The 17199-nt window shown below is 37.5% G+C and overlaps 4 protein-coding genes across 4 annotated transcripts; 2 read left to right on the top strand and 2 right to left on the bottom strand.

The window, feature by feature from the left end:
• Window positions 1–1233: 1233 nt before the first annotated feature.
• Window positions 1234–2006, bottom strand: LOC106083063 (uncharacterized). The gene is made up of 3 exons (XM_013245886.2): window positions 1897–2006; window positions 1469–1687; window positions 1234–1396 (listed from the first exon to the last, which is right to left on the bottom strand). The coding sequence occupies exons 2-3, from the start codon at window positions 1679–1681 to the stop codon at window positions 1304–1306; spliced, it is 306 nt and encodes a 101-aa protein (XP_013101340.1). The 5' UTR covers window positions 1682–1687; window positions 1897–2006; the 3' UTR covers window positions 1234–1303.
• Window positions 2007–2795: 789 nt separating this feature from the next.
• Window positions 2796–4536, top strand: LOC106083059 (putative tRNA pseudouridine synthase Pus10). Its single transcript, XM_013245883.2, has 3 exons — window positions 2796–3021; window positions 3084–3820; window positions 3876–4536. The coding sequence occupies exons 1-3, from the start codon at window positions 2902–2904 to the stop codon at window positions 4501–4503; spliced, it is 1485 nt and encodes a 494-aa protein (XP_013101337.2). The 5' UTR covers window positions 2796–2901; the 3' UTR covers window positions 4504–4536.
• LOC106083061 (probable proteasome subunit beta type-2) lies at window positions 4523–5518 on the bottom strand. The gene is made up of 3 exons (XM_013245885.2): window positions 5307–5518; window positions 5002–5227; window positions 4523–4935 (listed from the first exon to the last, which is right to left on the bottom strand). The coding sequence occupies exons 1-3, from the start codon at window positions 5395–5397 to the stop codon at window positions 4638–4640; spliced, it is 615 nt and encodes a 204-aa protein (XP_013101339.2). The 5' UTR covers window positions 5398–5518; the 3' UTR covers window positions 4523–4637.
• A 1253-nt stretch (window positions 5519–6771) lies between these two features.
• Window positions 6772–17199, top strand: LOC106083075 (minor histocompatibility antigen H13). The gene is made up of 4 exons (XM_013245905.2): window positions 6772–7055; window positions 7150–7248; window positions 15452–16302; window positions 16365–17199. Exons 1-4 carry the CDS (start codon window positions 6942–6944, stop codon window positions 16453–16455), a joined length of 1155 nt encoding a protein of 384 aa, XP_013101359.1. The 5' UTR covers window positions 6772–6941; the 3' UTR covers window positions 16456–17199.

Here is a 17199-nt window from a genome sequence, read left to right as displayed (position 1 = left end):
ATGGGATAACTATAAGCATTACACAGGCTGGAACTTTGAGTTCCAATCTGTGTGGGATTCTTAGTTATCACGAGAAACTTAGCTGGGAGCTACCGGGCGCGTCCACATTTGCGGAAAGTGGAACGCTCCACACGGAGTAGCTGCAAATTCAGTCGCAGGCAATCAGCGGTATCGAGTGGAGAGTCTCTGTGAGATGCCGGGTTGCACCGGCTCTTGCTTAAATACTGAGTGCCTATGATACTCGATACAAGGCGAGTTAATAGCGCCTTTCAATAACTAATGGCCATCAGGTTCCCGGGGCCATCAGTCCTGCATTTCGGAACGAGCTTGATCCCCTATAAGAGCTTGACGAAGAACGCCACCTCCACATGCATATGTGGCTATGACAACAACAGCATCAGAAAAAATTTTGAACAGTGATTATCCCCTACGAATGTTGGCGACATTTGTGAGGTACTATGTCATGAAAAAACTTCTCCCTGAGGAGCTTTCGCATAGCGGCACGACATACAAACTCGTCTATAAAGTCCCTTATCATTGAGCTTAAAATAATTGATATGTGAGAAGTTTGCCCTTGTTCCAATGGAATATTTAATGGGCAAATTGTAGCCAACCTCGTATACAGAAGGTCCAGCGAAATCTGGGAGAACTCCAGCCCAGAGACCCTCTCAGAAAAAGAAACGTCCAAATGGTCAAAAAGTCAGAACCCTCCTGGTACATATTTCGACGTGTCGCATATACCCTACCACCTGTTTCCAACCAACCCCATGGCAACCGGTTGTACAGAATTGACATAGTGAAATCCTTCATCGGCAAAGGCTGCGGCCTCAGTGTACAACACACTGCTACTACAACATCACCCAGCTCACAACAGAAGAGTAAACTTCAAAGAACTCAAGGTGCCTCACTCTTTAGGTGGGCTTTATACGTAAGCACATGGGCCTATACCCCGAAAACGAACTTCTGATACACATACCCGTGGTAAATCAGCAAATGCTGTAACGGCGTTCAAACATTAGTACTTTAAGTATACATTTTTATATCTATCAAATTTGAAGGTCACTGTTCTAAACCCATTATTTAGGTATTTAGTTTTTATTTGGCCATTTAACTATTGTGTAGTCCTTGGTATTGCTTCATTCAACCCATTATTTAGGTATTTAGTTTTTATTTGGCCATTTAACTATTGTGTAGTCCTTGGTATTGCTTCATTCATAAGTATTATAGCTGATATAGGGGATTCCATTCATATTTCAATAATTTCTTTTTATTTTACTATAGGACAATGATCAAAACGCAATCTCTAATAAGCATCAACTCTTGGAGGTGGAGCATACAACTCCTCGCTTTTACGTTCGCCAGACCAATATTGTCTCATGCGTTCGGTGCGCATAGCCTAAATAGAAAACAAAAATTAAAATTATACATATGATGGCAAATTGTCTCTGGAACTTTAGATGTGACATACATAGAATCGTTTCAACTGTTTGTGCATGGTAAAGCACTCATTGAAATCATCGACTAAATCCTTACACATTTTTTTGCCTCGCTCAGCACCATAGGCCTCCAAGCAGTCCATCATGTTCATTTCCATTTCACCGCATTTGTCGTATGTTTGATGGTTAATCAAACTACCAGTTAAATCGGTGAAAGGAGTCTGCAGGAAGGGCGAAATAGGCATCGTGAGCTAAAAAAATATTGATTGCAATAAAACCATTAATAAAAAAATATATTAAAATATGTTTCCAAACAGCTGATGAGAACACTAGCTGGATTCGAGGTGACGTAACATAAGATTTTTCAAAATACGCTCAAATTGTTCTCAAATGCACAAATCCAAACACTCATCTTTTCAAGACAAACTGTAGTTTTAACTCTTACTGTGTTTAAAATTACCTTTTATGTAAAATCTGGATAAATTGTTAAATATTGGAAGAGATCCGATTCCTAGGAACGGCCACAACAAAATTCCAGTAGCAGTTGATAAAAATTGTAGTGTGACATATGTTTTTGATCTCAATATAAGCTGGCCAAACAAACAGAACAAGCGACATAACGTATACTAATTAGTCAAAAACGGAATGTATTCACTTAAAATAAATGCAGCACCGATGTCTGTCAAATGAACGCCCCTCTGCTCTATATCATAGAATCTGTGAGCTCTTCACTTGTCTAGAATAACACAAATTTCCAACATGTTCACGCCCTCACTAGTAAGTCTCATGGATAATCTCAAGACAGCCGCTTGTACGTATGACATAACTACCAAGTAGTGTACCGTTAACAGCTGAGTACAATTTTTTTCTTGCAAAGTGCACTATCTGTCAACGAGTTTTAGTTGCGTGTGTGTATTATTGCTAAGAACCATACATATAAACAACGAAAAATGGCGCGAACTAGTAACATACTCAAAATCAGAGCTGGTGCAGCTCTGATTTATTTTATTTTTTATTGATTTTGACAGATAGTGCACTCAATATTTTGTTGTTGGGCAACAGCCACTATTATAATTGGTGTCGGTAAATATTCAATTTTTTTTTTTTTTTGAAGCAAGCAGCTCTGTCGAAAAAATTAAAAAAAAATAAATTTAGACAAAAAGAAAACAAAGATAAATACACACATTGGAAACTACGACTGCCGAAACCCTATATACGTGCTTTACCCCATAGTTTCCTTCATGGGAAAGGAAATAATGCATATTTAGAAAATGCAAATGACGTAAACTGCATGCCAAATTCTGTTTTGGACTCCTGAACTCCACGTTGCTTTAACGTTACCACTAATTGCTATTTGTCATAATTGTTTACAAACAACGTGTTGACACAACTTTGTCCATGAGCCGCCGCATTTTTAACATATAATAATTATCAATTTGCTTTTTTTAGTTATTTATCTACAAATATGATACATCAAGAATTGGTGGATTTCCTTAAAGGACAAGGAGTTTGCGATATATGCCAATTAAGATATTTAAAGGCACGAGGCAACGAATATAGAGATCTAAAGGAGAGCTTTGAAAAGGTATTTACTACTCACTAAACCATTTATCTTCGATTAATTTTAAAAATATTAACAAAATCTAGCTGAATGTGAAATACGAAACAGATTCCAGCGAAACGCTTTGCAAAAAACCAAAGCTGGAAGTTTGCCCATGTTGCTTAGGGCTATTCTCCCATAGCTTTCAGTCGCTGCTCATAGAAAGAATCCTTAAAACAGACATTCAAAAATTTGAATGTGACGACATTGTCGTAGCTATATGTATGCCAATGCTTGTGCAGACAAGACAACTCTCCATGTGGTATGCTTTGTTGGAAAAGTTTGGAACACAAATCGAGAAGGAGCGTGCTCCAGATGTGCCCTTAAAAGAAGCTGTAAAACTGATTATAAATCCCATTATATGCAAAGAGTTAAAAAAGAAATATGAGCCCAATGGCAATGGCATTATGATAAACATACAATTATCCCATAGTCTAGAAGAGGAAAATCTAAAGCAATTAAAACAATTGCATGAGAAGGCATTTCCCACACCGCCCAATGCTAAACGCCAGCCTGTATCGCGTGGTGTATTGGAAAAACAATATACACCCAAACGACTTAAACCAGAATTATTTCAGGAATTTTTTCCCATACCACCACCAACAGTAGATGATATATTGAGCTTAGAGTCTATGGAGTTGACTGGTCCCACGGTGTTTGTGGCAGGTAGATATAGGAAAATTACAAGGGAAATGTCGCATACGCCTTGGGTTTTAAATGGCAAACGCATAATGGAAGACAGCATTGAGGAAATAATAATAAAATCGGTAGCCCCCTATTTCTGGTAAGTTTTGTTTAAGAAAAAGCTAGCAATCCTTATCAATTTCTGTATATTTTAGTAATGATACAACAAAAGTAATATTTATGTCCAGTGGCCGCGAAGATGTTGATGTTCGTTGCTTAGGCAAAGGTCGACCCTTTGTATTAGAAATTCCCAATTCCGTTCACACTACTTTGCCGGTAACGGAAGCCTACCGCATGGAGTGTGAAATCGATAAATCTTTAAAGTTGTCTGTGCGTAATTTACAAATGGTTAACAGAGAAGAACTAGTACATATAAAATCTGGCGAAGAGCAAAAGAAAAAATACTACAGAGCACTGTGCAAACTAAGAGATCCGGCCACAATTGATTTATTAAGAAAACTAGATCTACCCGAAGGCTTCGAAATTCAACAGAAAACCCCTATAAGAGTCTTGCATCGTCGACCCTTGCACACCAGACCACGTACTATTTTTAAAATGAAAGCATGGGTCCATCAAAACGATACCCGTTTATTGGTATTGGATGTTGTTAGTCAGGCTGGTACCTACATCAAGGAGTTGGTACATGGCGAGTTTGGACGGACGACACCATCAGTTTCATCTATCATTGAACAGCCGGTGGATATTTTAGCGCTGGACGTGTTGGCAATTGATTTAGATTGGCCCAAAGAAATCGACAATGGCATTGGGCAGGAAACTAAATAAAGTTAAAATACTTGAAATATAAGTATTTATGTATGTCTGTATTTTTTTATTCATGTTTGCGCAAATTTATACAAAAAGATTTTTTACCACATGTTCTAAATCATAAACAAGCATTTCCAATGCCCAATAATAAACTAAGCTTTATAACCAATCAGGTTTTGTGAGGTGATCTGAGGCAAATCCTTAATGCCATCCTTATCGACTACAGCTACGTTAAACTTTGACAGATTGATAACCAGACGTTTTTGTATTTCCACCACGCATTTTTTTAGCACATCATAGGCTTCTTCCTGGGTAATATTTTCGTGGTGGTATCTATCGAAGATACTGGCGCAAAACATGCCACCATAACCTTGGCCGCCGTATTTCATTGACTTGGCATTTGCCAAATAATCAATATAATGCAATTCAGGTCCTTCTACGGGATCATATCTGCAAAACAAGCAAATTTTTTGTAGTAAATTATATTGAAAAGTCGAATAGTTAGTTTTCACATACCCCGCCACAAACATATTAACTTGGTAAGGAGTGCGGGATCTCAGATAATCGGCCAAATTTTTGCGTGTAAAGTGAGCTGCACATTTAGGACTTAAATCATAGCCATTGCGCATTTTGTACAGCGCTATATTTTTTGCAATAAACTCGGTAAATTGTACTGTATCGCCAGACTCACCAATAGTGGCAAACATTAAATTGTCTGCAATCTTGGTTATTTTGTTTTCATCTAAATTGAATATGAATATTTCGGTATGTTATTTTTCATGCTTTTTTGTAAAGTCATTGGCAATAGGGAATACACTCACCTTCCTTCATTACAATAATAGATCGCGCCTGTGTAGTATCTGCAGCAACCATAACAAAATCAGGACCACGTATACCCAAAATAGTTTCCATTTTTATTTAATATTTAATTATGTGGGATATATTAAAAAAAAAGAATCTATAATTTGCAGAAAGCGAAATCACTCAAAATTGTAGCCGGAATGACAACTGTGTTTTCGCGTCAAGTCATTTCCAAAGATGCCACATTTCAATTATTATTCATGCTGGGAAATATTTAAGGGGTCGTTCACATTTTAAAACGAATTGTTGAATTATATAAATGAAAAAACTAGGATACATAAGGTTGATGGGCATGAGTCTTGCAATCTTCATTGCTACCCGATTCGCTAATTTCTGAGGAAATTATAAAAGTATATAGCTAGGCAAATTTATACAAGATACAGTCACGTGCCCAACAACAATGAAACCAACTATTGAGTTGCCCAAAAAGTAATTGTGGATTTTTCATATAGTCGGCGTTGACAAATTTTTCACAGCTTGTGACTCTGTAATTGCATTCTTTCTTCTGTCAGTTATCAGCTGTTACTTTTAGCTTGCTTTAGAAAAAAAGTGTAAAAAAGGTATATTTGATTAAAGTTCATTCTAAGTTTTATTAAAAATGCATTTACTTTCTTTTAAAAAATCCGTAATTACTTTTTGGGCAACCCAATAGTTTTTATTTGCATTATCATGGGTAGCAGCCAAGATATATTTATTTGCAGGTAGTGGCAGATATCCAACAACAAAATATTGAGTACACTATCTGTCAAAAGATGTGATTAGTGCAAATCTGATTTCGTGTATGTTACTTTTGGGTTGCCCAAAAAGTAATTGCGGATTTTCATATAGTCGGCGTTGACAAATTTTTTCACAGCTTGTGACTCTGTAATTGCATTCTTTCTTCTGTAAAATGCATTTACTTTCTTTTAAAAAATCCGCAATAACTTTTTGGCCAACCCAATAGTTCACGCCATTTTTCGTTGTTTGTGTTTGTGTGAGATGGTACTTAACTATAATACACACACACAACCAAAACTCGTTGACAGATAGTGCACTTCAAGAGAAAAAATTATACTCAGCTGTTTACGGTACACTACCTGGTAATTATCTCATGGTAGCAGCCACAAGATCGAAAGATTTATGATTATAAATGTAAAAATTATAAATTAAAATAATTAAAATGTGAAAAAGGAACAAAATATGAAAGTTTTAAAGTCCAAACCAAGCATTTGGCGTTCTAGTGAGATTAGGATACAACTCTGGAGTTGGAGTTGGGCAAGCCAAACATCTTAATTCAACCATGATGTAAACTTTCCATCAGCATAAAACCATCCGCTACGTTATACGTCAACGTAGCCTTTACGTGAGCATAACTAAGCTTTTAAGAAACCCCACTTTGTCAAACAGGGTGCAACTATGCGCTACTGACACGTCAAGTGCCTGACAACTCTTTTTTTTTGCAACTACACAACATCTTGAGTGCGTGTCAGTTTTCCTGTGCAACGATTTTCTTCACATATTTTTTATTTTTAAAAAAGAAAATCGTAGGAAAATCTCAATAATTTTAGTAAAAGGCATTAATATAATCTTATATAAATAGCTAAACAAGCACAAACATGTCGGAACAAATAGTTGACCAAGTGGTCGAAGTAGTTAAAGATGCAGCGGAATCACTTGAGAATAATGCAACCAGCGAGACGATAACAAATGCAAAAGTACCTTCAACACCTGTAAGTAAAACATATTGCATAGATATTACGGCTTATTTAAGTTCTAATTAACCTATATTGGGTATATCAATATTTATGCGGCATATATTTGCAGGAAGGAATTGCTCTGGCCTATAGTAGTTTGGTGATCATGGCTGTGCTACCCATAGTATTTGGTTCCATACGCTCAGTCAAACTGCACAAAAACAGGAGGGTGAGTAGACCATGGATGACATTTAATGTCTTTGGGTTTATTGAGGCTATATTAACACTCAGCCGGAATGTATTTCTTCTAAAGGGTATTGGCGTTAGTAGATACCACATATTATTTAAATAATATTTGTGTGCGGTGAAAAGGGGATTTTTAGTGATTGTATTGTACAAGTATTCAGATAAACACGTCATTAATCGCTGAAACAAATACACGAAGCCTGTTTACACTATTTTAATTTAAACAACTCACGTTTTAGACCACATCAGCACAATGTTTAAACGTTACGTGTATGAACAAAGCCTGTTTTCATTCTACGGAGAAATTTCAACAAAGAAATTATTTTGAAATATTAACTACGTTCCACTAAATGAGATGGTTTTATAAATGAACCTTTAGCTCAAACTTGTTCAATGTTTTTTTTTTTTTTGTTTGTTTACATAACATATGCCTGTGCTTATCTTTAGTTGATGAAGAATTATAGCCGCCTGGATGTCCCTGTTTGGGATTGCATTGGCTGTGGCAATAATATGCCCTTAGCTCTGTCCTTATGAGTTTGTTTCTTGCCGACAGTAGTCGCCTTGTTGAAGTGTGGCGTGAAGTCGGTTATAGTGTTAGTTTTGCGGTCTTGGAATGGTTATCGGTTGTTATGGGCAAGTGCACATTTCGTGCCTGTTTTGAAGTCGTCCAGATTGCGTCTCACTCTCGGCGGAGACCATAAAAAGTAGGCGTAATCAACAAGTGAACGACTGACCGCCTTACAAGTCGTTATTATCTGCTTGCCTTTTGTCGATGTGTTCCTTTCGCATTTATTTGCGAGTCCTTACTTTCCTATTGTTGTTGAGTTGTCGAATGTTACTCTAAGCAGCATTGGGAAGATATAGTCCAAGAACATAGGTCGTTGTTATTATTTTCTTTTCTTTCCCCAAAATGCTTCCAACGAAAGACTTTTGCACTTATTTGCTCTTGCTAGATCAAGAGGTTGTTGAAATTGACTCGAAGAATCATTTTGTTTTTTATCGTTTCATCCCTAAACCCTTGATATTTTCTTTTCTCATCCCTGACCCTATATTCGCTCATATCAATGCATTCTGTACGATTCAATTCAAGTTTAAACTCAATGATAAGGCTATTTCTTTGCGAGCATTGGCGAGTCTGAAAAATATTTTTATGATGTTCTCGGCGCAATTCGAGCCCAGACGTTAGGACATAGGCGTAAATGTTAGCTTCTTCGATGAGATACGACAAGGCGAATTATAGGCGCCTTTGAATAACCAACGGCCACCCTGTTCCCGTGGCGATCGGTCGTTTGAGCCGGAACGTTCATGTGGCTACAACAACAACAACAACCGATCACCGCGGGAACAGGATGCCCTTTTGGCTATTTAAAAACGCCAATAACTCACTTGTCATATCGAGCATCATAGGCACTCAGTATTTTTGCAAGAACCGGCTGCCCGGCCTTTAACTGAGTCTCTTCACTCGATGACGCTGATTGTCCGCGACTGCCGTTTCAGCTACTCTGTATGGAGCATTCCACTATTCGCAACTTATGGAAGCTCTTGGTAGCTCGCTGCTAAGCATCTCGCGACAACGATGAACAGCACACAAATGGGCCCTCAAAGTTCTTGTCTGTGTGGTGCTCACAGCTATCCCGTGACCTTCTTGTTTGTGGGCGATGTTGCAGCTTGACCAACTAAAGTGAAGCGGGAGAAGGGTCCCATCTTGCAGTACTACAGAAAGTATAATGTTGTAAATCTTATCAAATTGCTGGGCTGCTATTGTAGAGACCATCCCCATCACTAAATTGTGGGTAGGTGCCCACCGCCCAGAAACCTCAAGGTGGATCTACATGATCTAGAGCGTTTGGTTCAGTGCTACAAGAGCGAACTTCTAGATCAGGCGGCGTTTCACGAAGACATGGTAGCAGTGGCGGTGAACAGCTACTGAATAAATAATCTAGCCCCCCACTTCACTGGAGGAGGCCACCGTAGCGCAGATTTAAGCATGTCCGCCTATGACGCTGAACGCCTGGGTTTGAATTCTGGCGAAACCATCAGAAAAAATGTTCAGCGGTGGTTTTCCCCTCCTAATGCTGGCAACATTTGTGAGGTACTATGCCATGTAAAACTTCACTCCAAAGAGATGTCGCACTGCCGTACGTCGTTCGGACTCGGCTATAAAAAGGAGGCCTCTTATAGAGCTTAAACTTGAATCGGACTGCACTTATTGATATGTAAGAAGTTTGCCCCTGTTCCTTAGTGGAATGTTCATGGCAAAATTTGCATTTGATCCTACCATTAGTATTACCTTGGCGTATTCCATTACGCTCATCTGTGAACCTCGATGCTTGCGTAGTAAGAGTTATGAAGTGTTCGGTCCTAATAAAATGAGGCCTGCTAGAATGCGTCATTATATAGATAATGTGAATATATATTTTGAATTGCTGCAAGCATTCCCTTTCATCGTGCAAAACGTCGAAACGTCCAACTGTTCTACCAAAACTATACCCTTTCTACCTTTCCCCATGAGCGTGATATACAAATAGCGATCGGTGGTACATACATGTTTAATCCCATGGGAGCCGATTGTACGTACTGGATTGACCCCATGAAGTCCTTCATCGATAAGGGCTGCAGCCTCACACTGCAAAAGTATCGGTCTATTCGGCACGGAAACCTAAATCTCCACCATAATGTGGGCAACTGAGAATTGCATGAAACCCAAATTTTGGCACTCAACAGCCGCTTTGGCCAAAGCAATTGTCTGTTACGCATGCTACCTAAAAACAAAGTTATAAACACACGCACTTATACAATAGAGTGAGAGACGCACAAACGTTATAGTAATGGTTCAGTGGATGTGTTTTTCAATTTGGTCGACGGATATCGTGTTTTGTTGGTAAATGAACACCACTCAGAAGCCAGAGCCATGTGAAGCTAAAGCAATCAGAAAAATGAGACATCAAGTGTTGTTGATAGATATACTCCGTTGTTTTTTTTTTACTTTTTTTATTTTTGAATGAGAACTGCTTTTAGCAGTGACGTACGTGCTGTCTGTCTCAGTCTGTTCCAAAGTCACAGACTTACCTCAATTTGTATACCCACCACCATAGGATGGGGGTATACTAATCTAGTCATTCCTTTTGCAACAACTCGAAATATTGATCTGAGAACCCATAGAGTATATATATTTGGATCGCCTCGACATTCTAATTCGATCTAGCCATGTCCGTGCGTCTGTCGAAATCGCGATAGCGGTCGAACGCGTAAAGCTAGCCACTTAAAATTTTGCACAGATAATAAATATTGATGTAGGCTCAGATTAAGATATAGCTCCCATAGAAACCGATTTCCCGATTTGACCAATTTGGCTGAAACTTTGTATGTGGTGTTCTGTTATGACTTCCAACATCTCTGCCAAGTATGGTTTAAATCGGTCAAGAACCTGATATAGCTCCCATATAAACCGATCTCCCGATTTGACTTCTTGAGCCCTTACTAGCCACAATTTTTGTCCGATTTGGCTGAAAATTTGCACATAGTGTTTCGTTGTAACTTCCAACAACTCTGCAAAAGTGCCGTCCAAATCGGTATATAACATGATATAGCTCCCATATAAACCCATCTCCCGATTTGACTTCTTGAGCCCCTGAAAAGCCGCAATTTTTGTCCGATTTGGCTGAAAATTCGCACATAGTGTTTCGTTGTAACTTCCAACAACTCAGCAAAGTGCCGTCCAAATCGGTGTATAACTTGATATAGTTCCCATATAAACCCATCTCCCGATTTGATTTCTTGAGCCCCTGGAAGCCGCAATTTTTGTCCGATTTAGCTGAAAAATCGACACGGTCCAAATCGGTATATAACCAGATAGATTCGGTCCGGCCGAAATTAGCACTCTCTGACTTGTTTTTTCTTTCCCAAGCCATTAAAGCACGTAAATTAGTTTCACCACTCATAACTTTGAAAGGTAGCTGTATGTGTGTGTGTGTATATTGAGTGGCGTTCAATGCAAAATATGATTGAAAATCATTTTATGCTCTCTCAAGTGGATCACCTTCATTAGGAGGCGCCGGAGTGGAATAACATTTAGACCTGTCAGAATGCTGCCCTACGAAATATAGAGAGCTGTCTCCTCAGTTCTCAAGTGGTTCACCTCCATTAGGAGACAAAGATCCTATCCGTGCGAAGGCACAACTACATGCTGGGCTGCTATTGCAGAGACCATCCCCATCACTACATTGTGGATAGGTATCCATCGAATTGCTTTTATCAGTGACGTACGTGCTGTCTGTTTCAGTCTGTTCCAATTTTTTTTTCCCAAGCCATTAAAGCACGAACATTAGTTTCAGCTCTCATAACTTTGAATAGTTGCTATGTGTGTGTGTGTGTCTTGGGTTGCGTTCAATGTGAGCCCGTACTGCGTATTGCTTAAAATGCAAAATATGATTGGAAATCATATTATGCTCATCAGCAAAAACACTTAAAATAGGGCAACGAATTTGAAGGAACATTTTATGTTTGGTCGTTGAGAGTTTGTTTGTTTATTTGTTTTCAGTTTCACATACAACAAGATTTTAAATCTTATAATTATAGTATGTGACTTTTTTTGTAATAATAAGATTGTTACAATAGTTGATTTAATAATAAAATTTGTGTTGAAAATAATCGCATTTAACAAAAAAATTTAGATAAGATAATTAAACAAGTAACCAAATTAATAAATAAGTTTCCTCTCATAAGTAGACAATTTTTACCATAAATACAAGGTAACAAAATGATTAGAAATAATCATATAAAGCTTTCTTAAAAGCATTTGTGTCGCCAATTAATTGAATATGAGGAGGCAGAGAGTTCCAAAGACGAATTGCATTGTAGAAAAATTGTCATTCAGATATAAGGAAACGATAGCGAATGGGTACTATTACATTTCTTCTGCTAGATCTACCAATTTTAAGTTTGGCGTGAAGATTTTCACGAGTTCTGTTGTACACTAACTTATGTATCATTAAAAGTAAATGCAAATTTTGCCATGAACATTCCACTAAGAAACAGGGGCAAATTTCTCACATCAATGAGTGCAGTCCGATTCAAGTTTAAGCCTCCCTTTTATAACCGAGTCCGAACGGTGTGCCGCAGTGCGACACCTCTTTGGAGAGAAGTTTTACATGACATAGTACCTCACAAATGTTGCCGGCATTAGGAGGGGAAAACCACCACTGTTGGTCTCGCCAGGATTCGAACCCATGCGGTCAGCGTCATAGGCGGACATGCTAACCTCTACGCTACGGTGGCCTCCATGAAAAGTGTTGTTGTAAAAAGTAAATCGCCGAATGCGATACCATGCAACTTTTTCGTAAAAGTTGAAACACTTGCATATCTCCTTAGGCCATAGACATATCTTATTATAGCGTTATGTGCCATTTCCAACCGATTTCTGCTTCTCGAGTCACATTGGCTAAACATCTCACAGCCATATAGGAGTATATGTAGGTACAAGATATGATTTCGCTAAAAGCGATCTGATGTTCTGTGGTGTGTATAAATGTGTTTTATAGAATGTTCTTAACATTTCGAAGATTTTGCCTGTCGCCGTTATGATATGGGCCTTCCATGTTAGTGTTTGATTAATAATTACACCAAGATTTTTTGCTTTATATACCTGTTTGATTGCGTTATTTACAATTTGCACACCACTTGCTGGCAGGGGTTTGAAAAAATAATGAACTTTGATTTGTTTGGATTTATGTGCAGTTTGTTTTCCTTAGCCCACATTTTGATATTTCTTAAGTCGGTGTTTAGCTTCTCTATTCCATGACATAGTTCTGTCTTTGAGCAATTCAGATAGATTTGTATATCGTCTGTATAGATTTGGATATTTGAGTTTGTCAGTCTGGTTGACAGTTCATTTATATACATACAAAATAGAAGCGGTCCCAAAATGGTCCCTTGAGGAACTCCCTGCATTATATGCAATGGTGTGGAAACGCGATTTCCTACAACGACAGACTGGATACGATCCCGTAAGTAGTTAGATATTAACTTGATTACCATACTTGAAAAGTTGAAAAAATGTTTAAGATTTCTGCATAATATGCTATGGTCAACACAGGCAAATGCTTTGGAGTGATCTAGCAATACAAGACAGGAAAGCATTCCATCATCCAAACTTGATCTTACTTCCTCGGTGACATTGAAAAGTGCAGTTATACAGCTGTGTATTGGTCGAAAACCAGACTGTCTACTTGAAAGAAGTTTTTGTTCATTTAAATACTCATATATCTGCTGATGAACAACTCTTTGAAAAGCTTTTGACAGGAAAGGTAGGATTGATATGGGTCGATATTCCTTTGCAGTTTCGGGGATTGGCATAACTTTAGCATATTTCCAGCTTCTTGGATATTGACTGGTTGTTAAAATTGTATTTAAAATATGCGTTACGAATGGCAGTATAAACTTTAAAATAATTTTGATTAATTTTGAGTTTATGGAGTCTAATCCTACAGCATCAGATTTAATAGACTACCAACATTTTGCTACATCTCTGGCGTGTACGCATGAGAATTCAAATGAAGAGTACATTGGAAATACATTCGCTATGGGCAGCATTGGACTGTCTATGTTGGTGATGGTAAATGATGAGCTTTGGGCATTTAGGTTATGTGGCGCTTTTATGAAAGCTTCATTAATTTTATCAAGATCCCCAAATTTTATTACTGGTGTATTTTCAGCAATTCCTATTTCCTATATAGTTTTCCACTTCTTTTTTGTATTTGTAGCATTTTGAAATTTGTTGGCATAGCAGATGATTTATTTTATCTATAAGTGTAAATTCTCGGAAAAGATTCCAATTCAGATCACCACCAAGTACAATTTCATAATTATTCACGGACATATCAAGTAAAGTGCTTATTAATGGGTCTTATGGTATGGATTTGTTTAGTCTATCAATACACCTAAGAAGCAACTTGTGTGAATTTGCAATTGCTTCCACAAATATTGACTCTACTTTCTCATTCGTGTCTGATTTTCGAACAACCTTAAATGGGAACATCTGACGTTTCGAAAAACTTAAAAACCATGTGTACCAATCATACAATCTGACACAGCGGGGCTAAACCAAGTTTCGGACAAATAGATAATGTCGACTCCTGACGTTTCAAATATATATCATAATTCATCAATTTTTCTGAGTAGACTCTGCGCATTGAATGTGGCAAATATTCAAACGCGTCAACAACGATTATTGTTTTAGCAGTGTTTTGTACACCCTTGCCGAAGAAGAACTTCATCGGGTCGATCAGGTACGATTGACGATTGCTGGTATAAGGTGTGAGCGTCATATCTATCGTGTGGACTTATTTTTAATGTGGCTTGCTGCTGTTCTTTAGTGCACAAACCTTACGTAGAACATTCCCAGCAATCCAAATCTTCAATATCAAACAAATCTGAACAAATTCTGAAACCTTCCGACAAGTACCGACAGTTCCGAAAGAAATCTGGACTATGTCTGAACGTCTTTTCGTTTGGTTTTTTTTTAATAATTCTTCGGAAGGAATTCTGAACTATTTCTGCAATGTTTGTCTGTAGGAATTTGTATTCCGACATTTCTAAAAGAATTCTAAACGATGTCTGGACGCCATGCCGTAAAGATTTTTTTTAATTTTTCTTTGGATGGTGGATGGAACTCGGAACGACGTCTGGACTCCGTTTCGGATGTTGTCTGTTTGTGATTGGTTTTCACATATTTCGTTGTTTTAACTGTTAGGACAGTTCTGATAGAATTCGGAGCGAATTTCGGAACTCTGTGTCCGTGTGCTTTTGTGACACATTTTTTTACCAGTAGAATTTTTTTCCCGACAGTTCACAACGAAATCTGTTATGCTTCCATATTGTCCTGATAGAGATTTATGGGCCTCAGCGAGTTTAAATGGAGTTGGACCTTTAGCTGAAAGACCTCATACTTGGATAATTTGCAGGTTCGGTAAAAAATACGAAGAAAATGGTTTCAGCGGTTTTGCTACCAATTAAATGCATACAAGCATACAAATCCAGAAACGCTGATAAGATTACAAATGGCTTAATAGGGTTGTGGATATTCAATGGTTGACCCAGATGGACTTTGCTAGTTATAGCATAACATGTTTTATTCATAAACCAAACATAAATTTCAATTTAACTCTATTTTTATTTTTCTATTTCAGATAACCGGTGAAAAGGTGGATACCATGACAAAGAAGGATGCCCTGTTTTTCCCCATCATTGCGTCCATATCTCTTTTTGGTTTATACACATTTTTCAAGGTGTTCTCGAAGGATCATATTAATCTCTTATTGACTGTATATTTCTTCTTTTTGGGCGTCATCGCTTTGGCGCATTTGCTCAGTCCCGTAGTGCATTCATTGGTGCCAGCCGCTGTGCCAAAAATACCATTCCAAATACACTTTACTAAAGGTGAAGGTAAAAATAAGGAAGATCTCATTAATTACAAATTTTCCACACACGACGTTGTGTGTCTAGTTCTATCCACTGCTATTGGTGTTTGGTATCTATTGAAAAAACATTGGATAGCCAATAATCTGTTTGGGATAGCTTTTGCTGTGAATGCCGTGGAAATGTTACACTTGAACAATGTCGTGACTGGATGCATCCTATTATGTGGATTGTTCTTCTATGACATCTTTTGGGTGTTTGGTACAAATGTTATGGTCACCGTGGCCAAAAGTTTTGAAGCACCCATTAAGCTAGTCTTTCCACAGGATCTGATCACCAATGGCTTGAGCGCCTCCAATTTTGCTATGCTTGGTTTGGGAGATATCGTTATTCCTGGCATATTCATAGCATTGTTGCTACGCTTTGATCAGAGCACAAAGCGTAGAAACCGCATCTATTTCCTTTCGACATTGACAGCATATTTCGTGGGACTAATGGCCACCATTTTTGTAATGCATGTCTTTAAACATGCCCAACCAGCTTTGTTGTATTTGGTTCCTGCCTGCATGGGTACACCCTTATTGGTTGCTATAGTGCGCGGTGAACTTAGGACCTTATTTGCGTAAGTAAAGTGTTATGCTGGCCATGTGTGTGGTGTATAATAATGAAATTTTCTTATACTAGATATGAAGATCATCCCGAGGAAAAGCCAGAAAAGAAAGAGAACAAGGAAAACAGCAGCAACAAAAAGAAGGAGTCTAAAAAAGCTAAATGATTATCAGGCGATTATCATCCGCACTCCGATACATCCACCAATATAACAACCAACTCCATCACTACCAACAACAGCTTGCAGCATTCGACCTCGACTGTTGTAAAACGTTATCCGAAACATTTATCGCGTCCCAATTCATATATATGAATATCCGAAAAGACATATTCGTTCCACTGCACCACCCACAACTGAAACAATATTACAACTTTTCATTTGATGATATGATTGATGTATTTAATATTTTAGGAGCTTGTTTTTGTTTTGATATATACTATGATGTTATAATTTTTTTTTTAACTTTATAAAATCATCACTTTTTTATACAACAACAACAATATGCATACTATATATTATTGAAAAAAAAAAAAACACAACAAAACAAAATATACATAAATATAGTTCAATATTTTAAACAGTCGTTTATTGCTATACCTATACAAAATATACATATATGTATGTATGTATGTGTAAATAATAAGAAGTCTGCCTTTCTTCCGCTTCTCCCATATAAGTTTTTATTTATGAAAAGAATTTCTTTAATAACTGCATTATTTGGCAGTTATTGTAATATTCGCTTGGTAATATATATAAAAATGACAATTTCTTAGAAAGAAAACAATGCATATATATATACAAACACAACAACAAAATCTGTATTTCAATTATTAAACAAACTTAAATAATCATTTGAAATCCCAAATTTTATGAAATGAGAAGAAAAATAAATTTTTAATTTTATTTAAA

Source organism: Stomoxys calcitrans, chromosome 3, assembly GCF_963082655.1.
Source record: "Stomoxys calcitrans chromosome 3, idStoCalc2.1, whole genome shotgun sequence".
NCBI classification, from domain to species: domain Eukaryota; kingdom Metazoa; phylum Arthropoda; class Insecta; order Diptera; family Muscidae; genus Stomoxys; species Stomoxys calcitrans.
The sequence above is the reverse complement of the archived record's forward strand: the minus strand, read 5'-3'. Positions and strand labels throughout refer to the sequence as shown.

Excerpts from the sequence above, each read along its gene's own strand:
- LOC106083063 (XM_013245886.2), bottom strand. The coding sequence starts at position 1,681 with ATGCCTATTTCGCCCTTCCTGCAGACTCCTTTCACCGATTTAACTGGT. Across the intron at positions 1,397-1,468 it reads AACAGTTGAAACGATTCTAT|GCTATGCGCACCGAACGCAT; the intron begins GTATGTCACATC and ends TTTTCTATTTAG.
- LOC106083059 (XM_013245883.2), top strand. The coding sequence starts at position 2,902 with ATGATACATCAAGAATTGGTGGATTTCCTTAAAGGACAAGGAGTTTGC. Across the intron at positions 3,022-3,083 it reads TAAAGGAGAGCTTTGAAAAG|CTGAATGTGAAATACGAAAC; the intron begins GTATTTACTACT and ends AACAAAATCTAG. Across the intron at positions 3,821-3,875 it reads TCGGTAGCCCCCTATTTCTG|TAATGATACAACAAAAGTAA; the intron begins GTAAGTTTTGTT and ends TGTATATTTTAG.
- LOC106083061 (XM_013245885.2), bottom strand. The coding sequence starts at position 5,397 with ATGGAAACTATTTTGGGTATACGTGGTCCTGATTTTGTTATGGTTGCT. Across the intron at positions 5,228-5,306 it reads TATTATTGTAATGAAGGAAG|ATGAAAACAAAATAACCAAG; the intron begins GTGAGTGTATTC and ends TATTCAATTTAG. Across the intron at positions 4,936-5,001 it reads GTTAATATGTTTGTGGCGGG|ATATGATCCCGTAGAAGGAC; the intron begins GTATGTGAAAAC and ends CTTGTTTTGCAG.
- LOC106083075 (XM_013245905.2), top strand. The coding sequence starts at position 6,942 with ATGTCGGAACAAATAGTTGACCAAGTGGTCGAAGTAGTTAAAGATGCA. Across the intron at positions 7,056-7,149 it reads CAAAAGTACCTTCAACACCT|GAAGGAATTGCTCTGGCCTA; the intron begins GTAAGTAAAACA and ends ATATATTTGCAG. Across the intron at positions 7,249-15,451 it reads AACTGCACAAAAACAGGAGG|ATAACCGGTGAAAAGGTGGA; the intron begins GTGAGTAGACCA and ends TTTCTATTTCAG.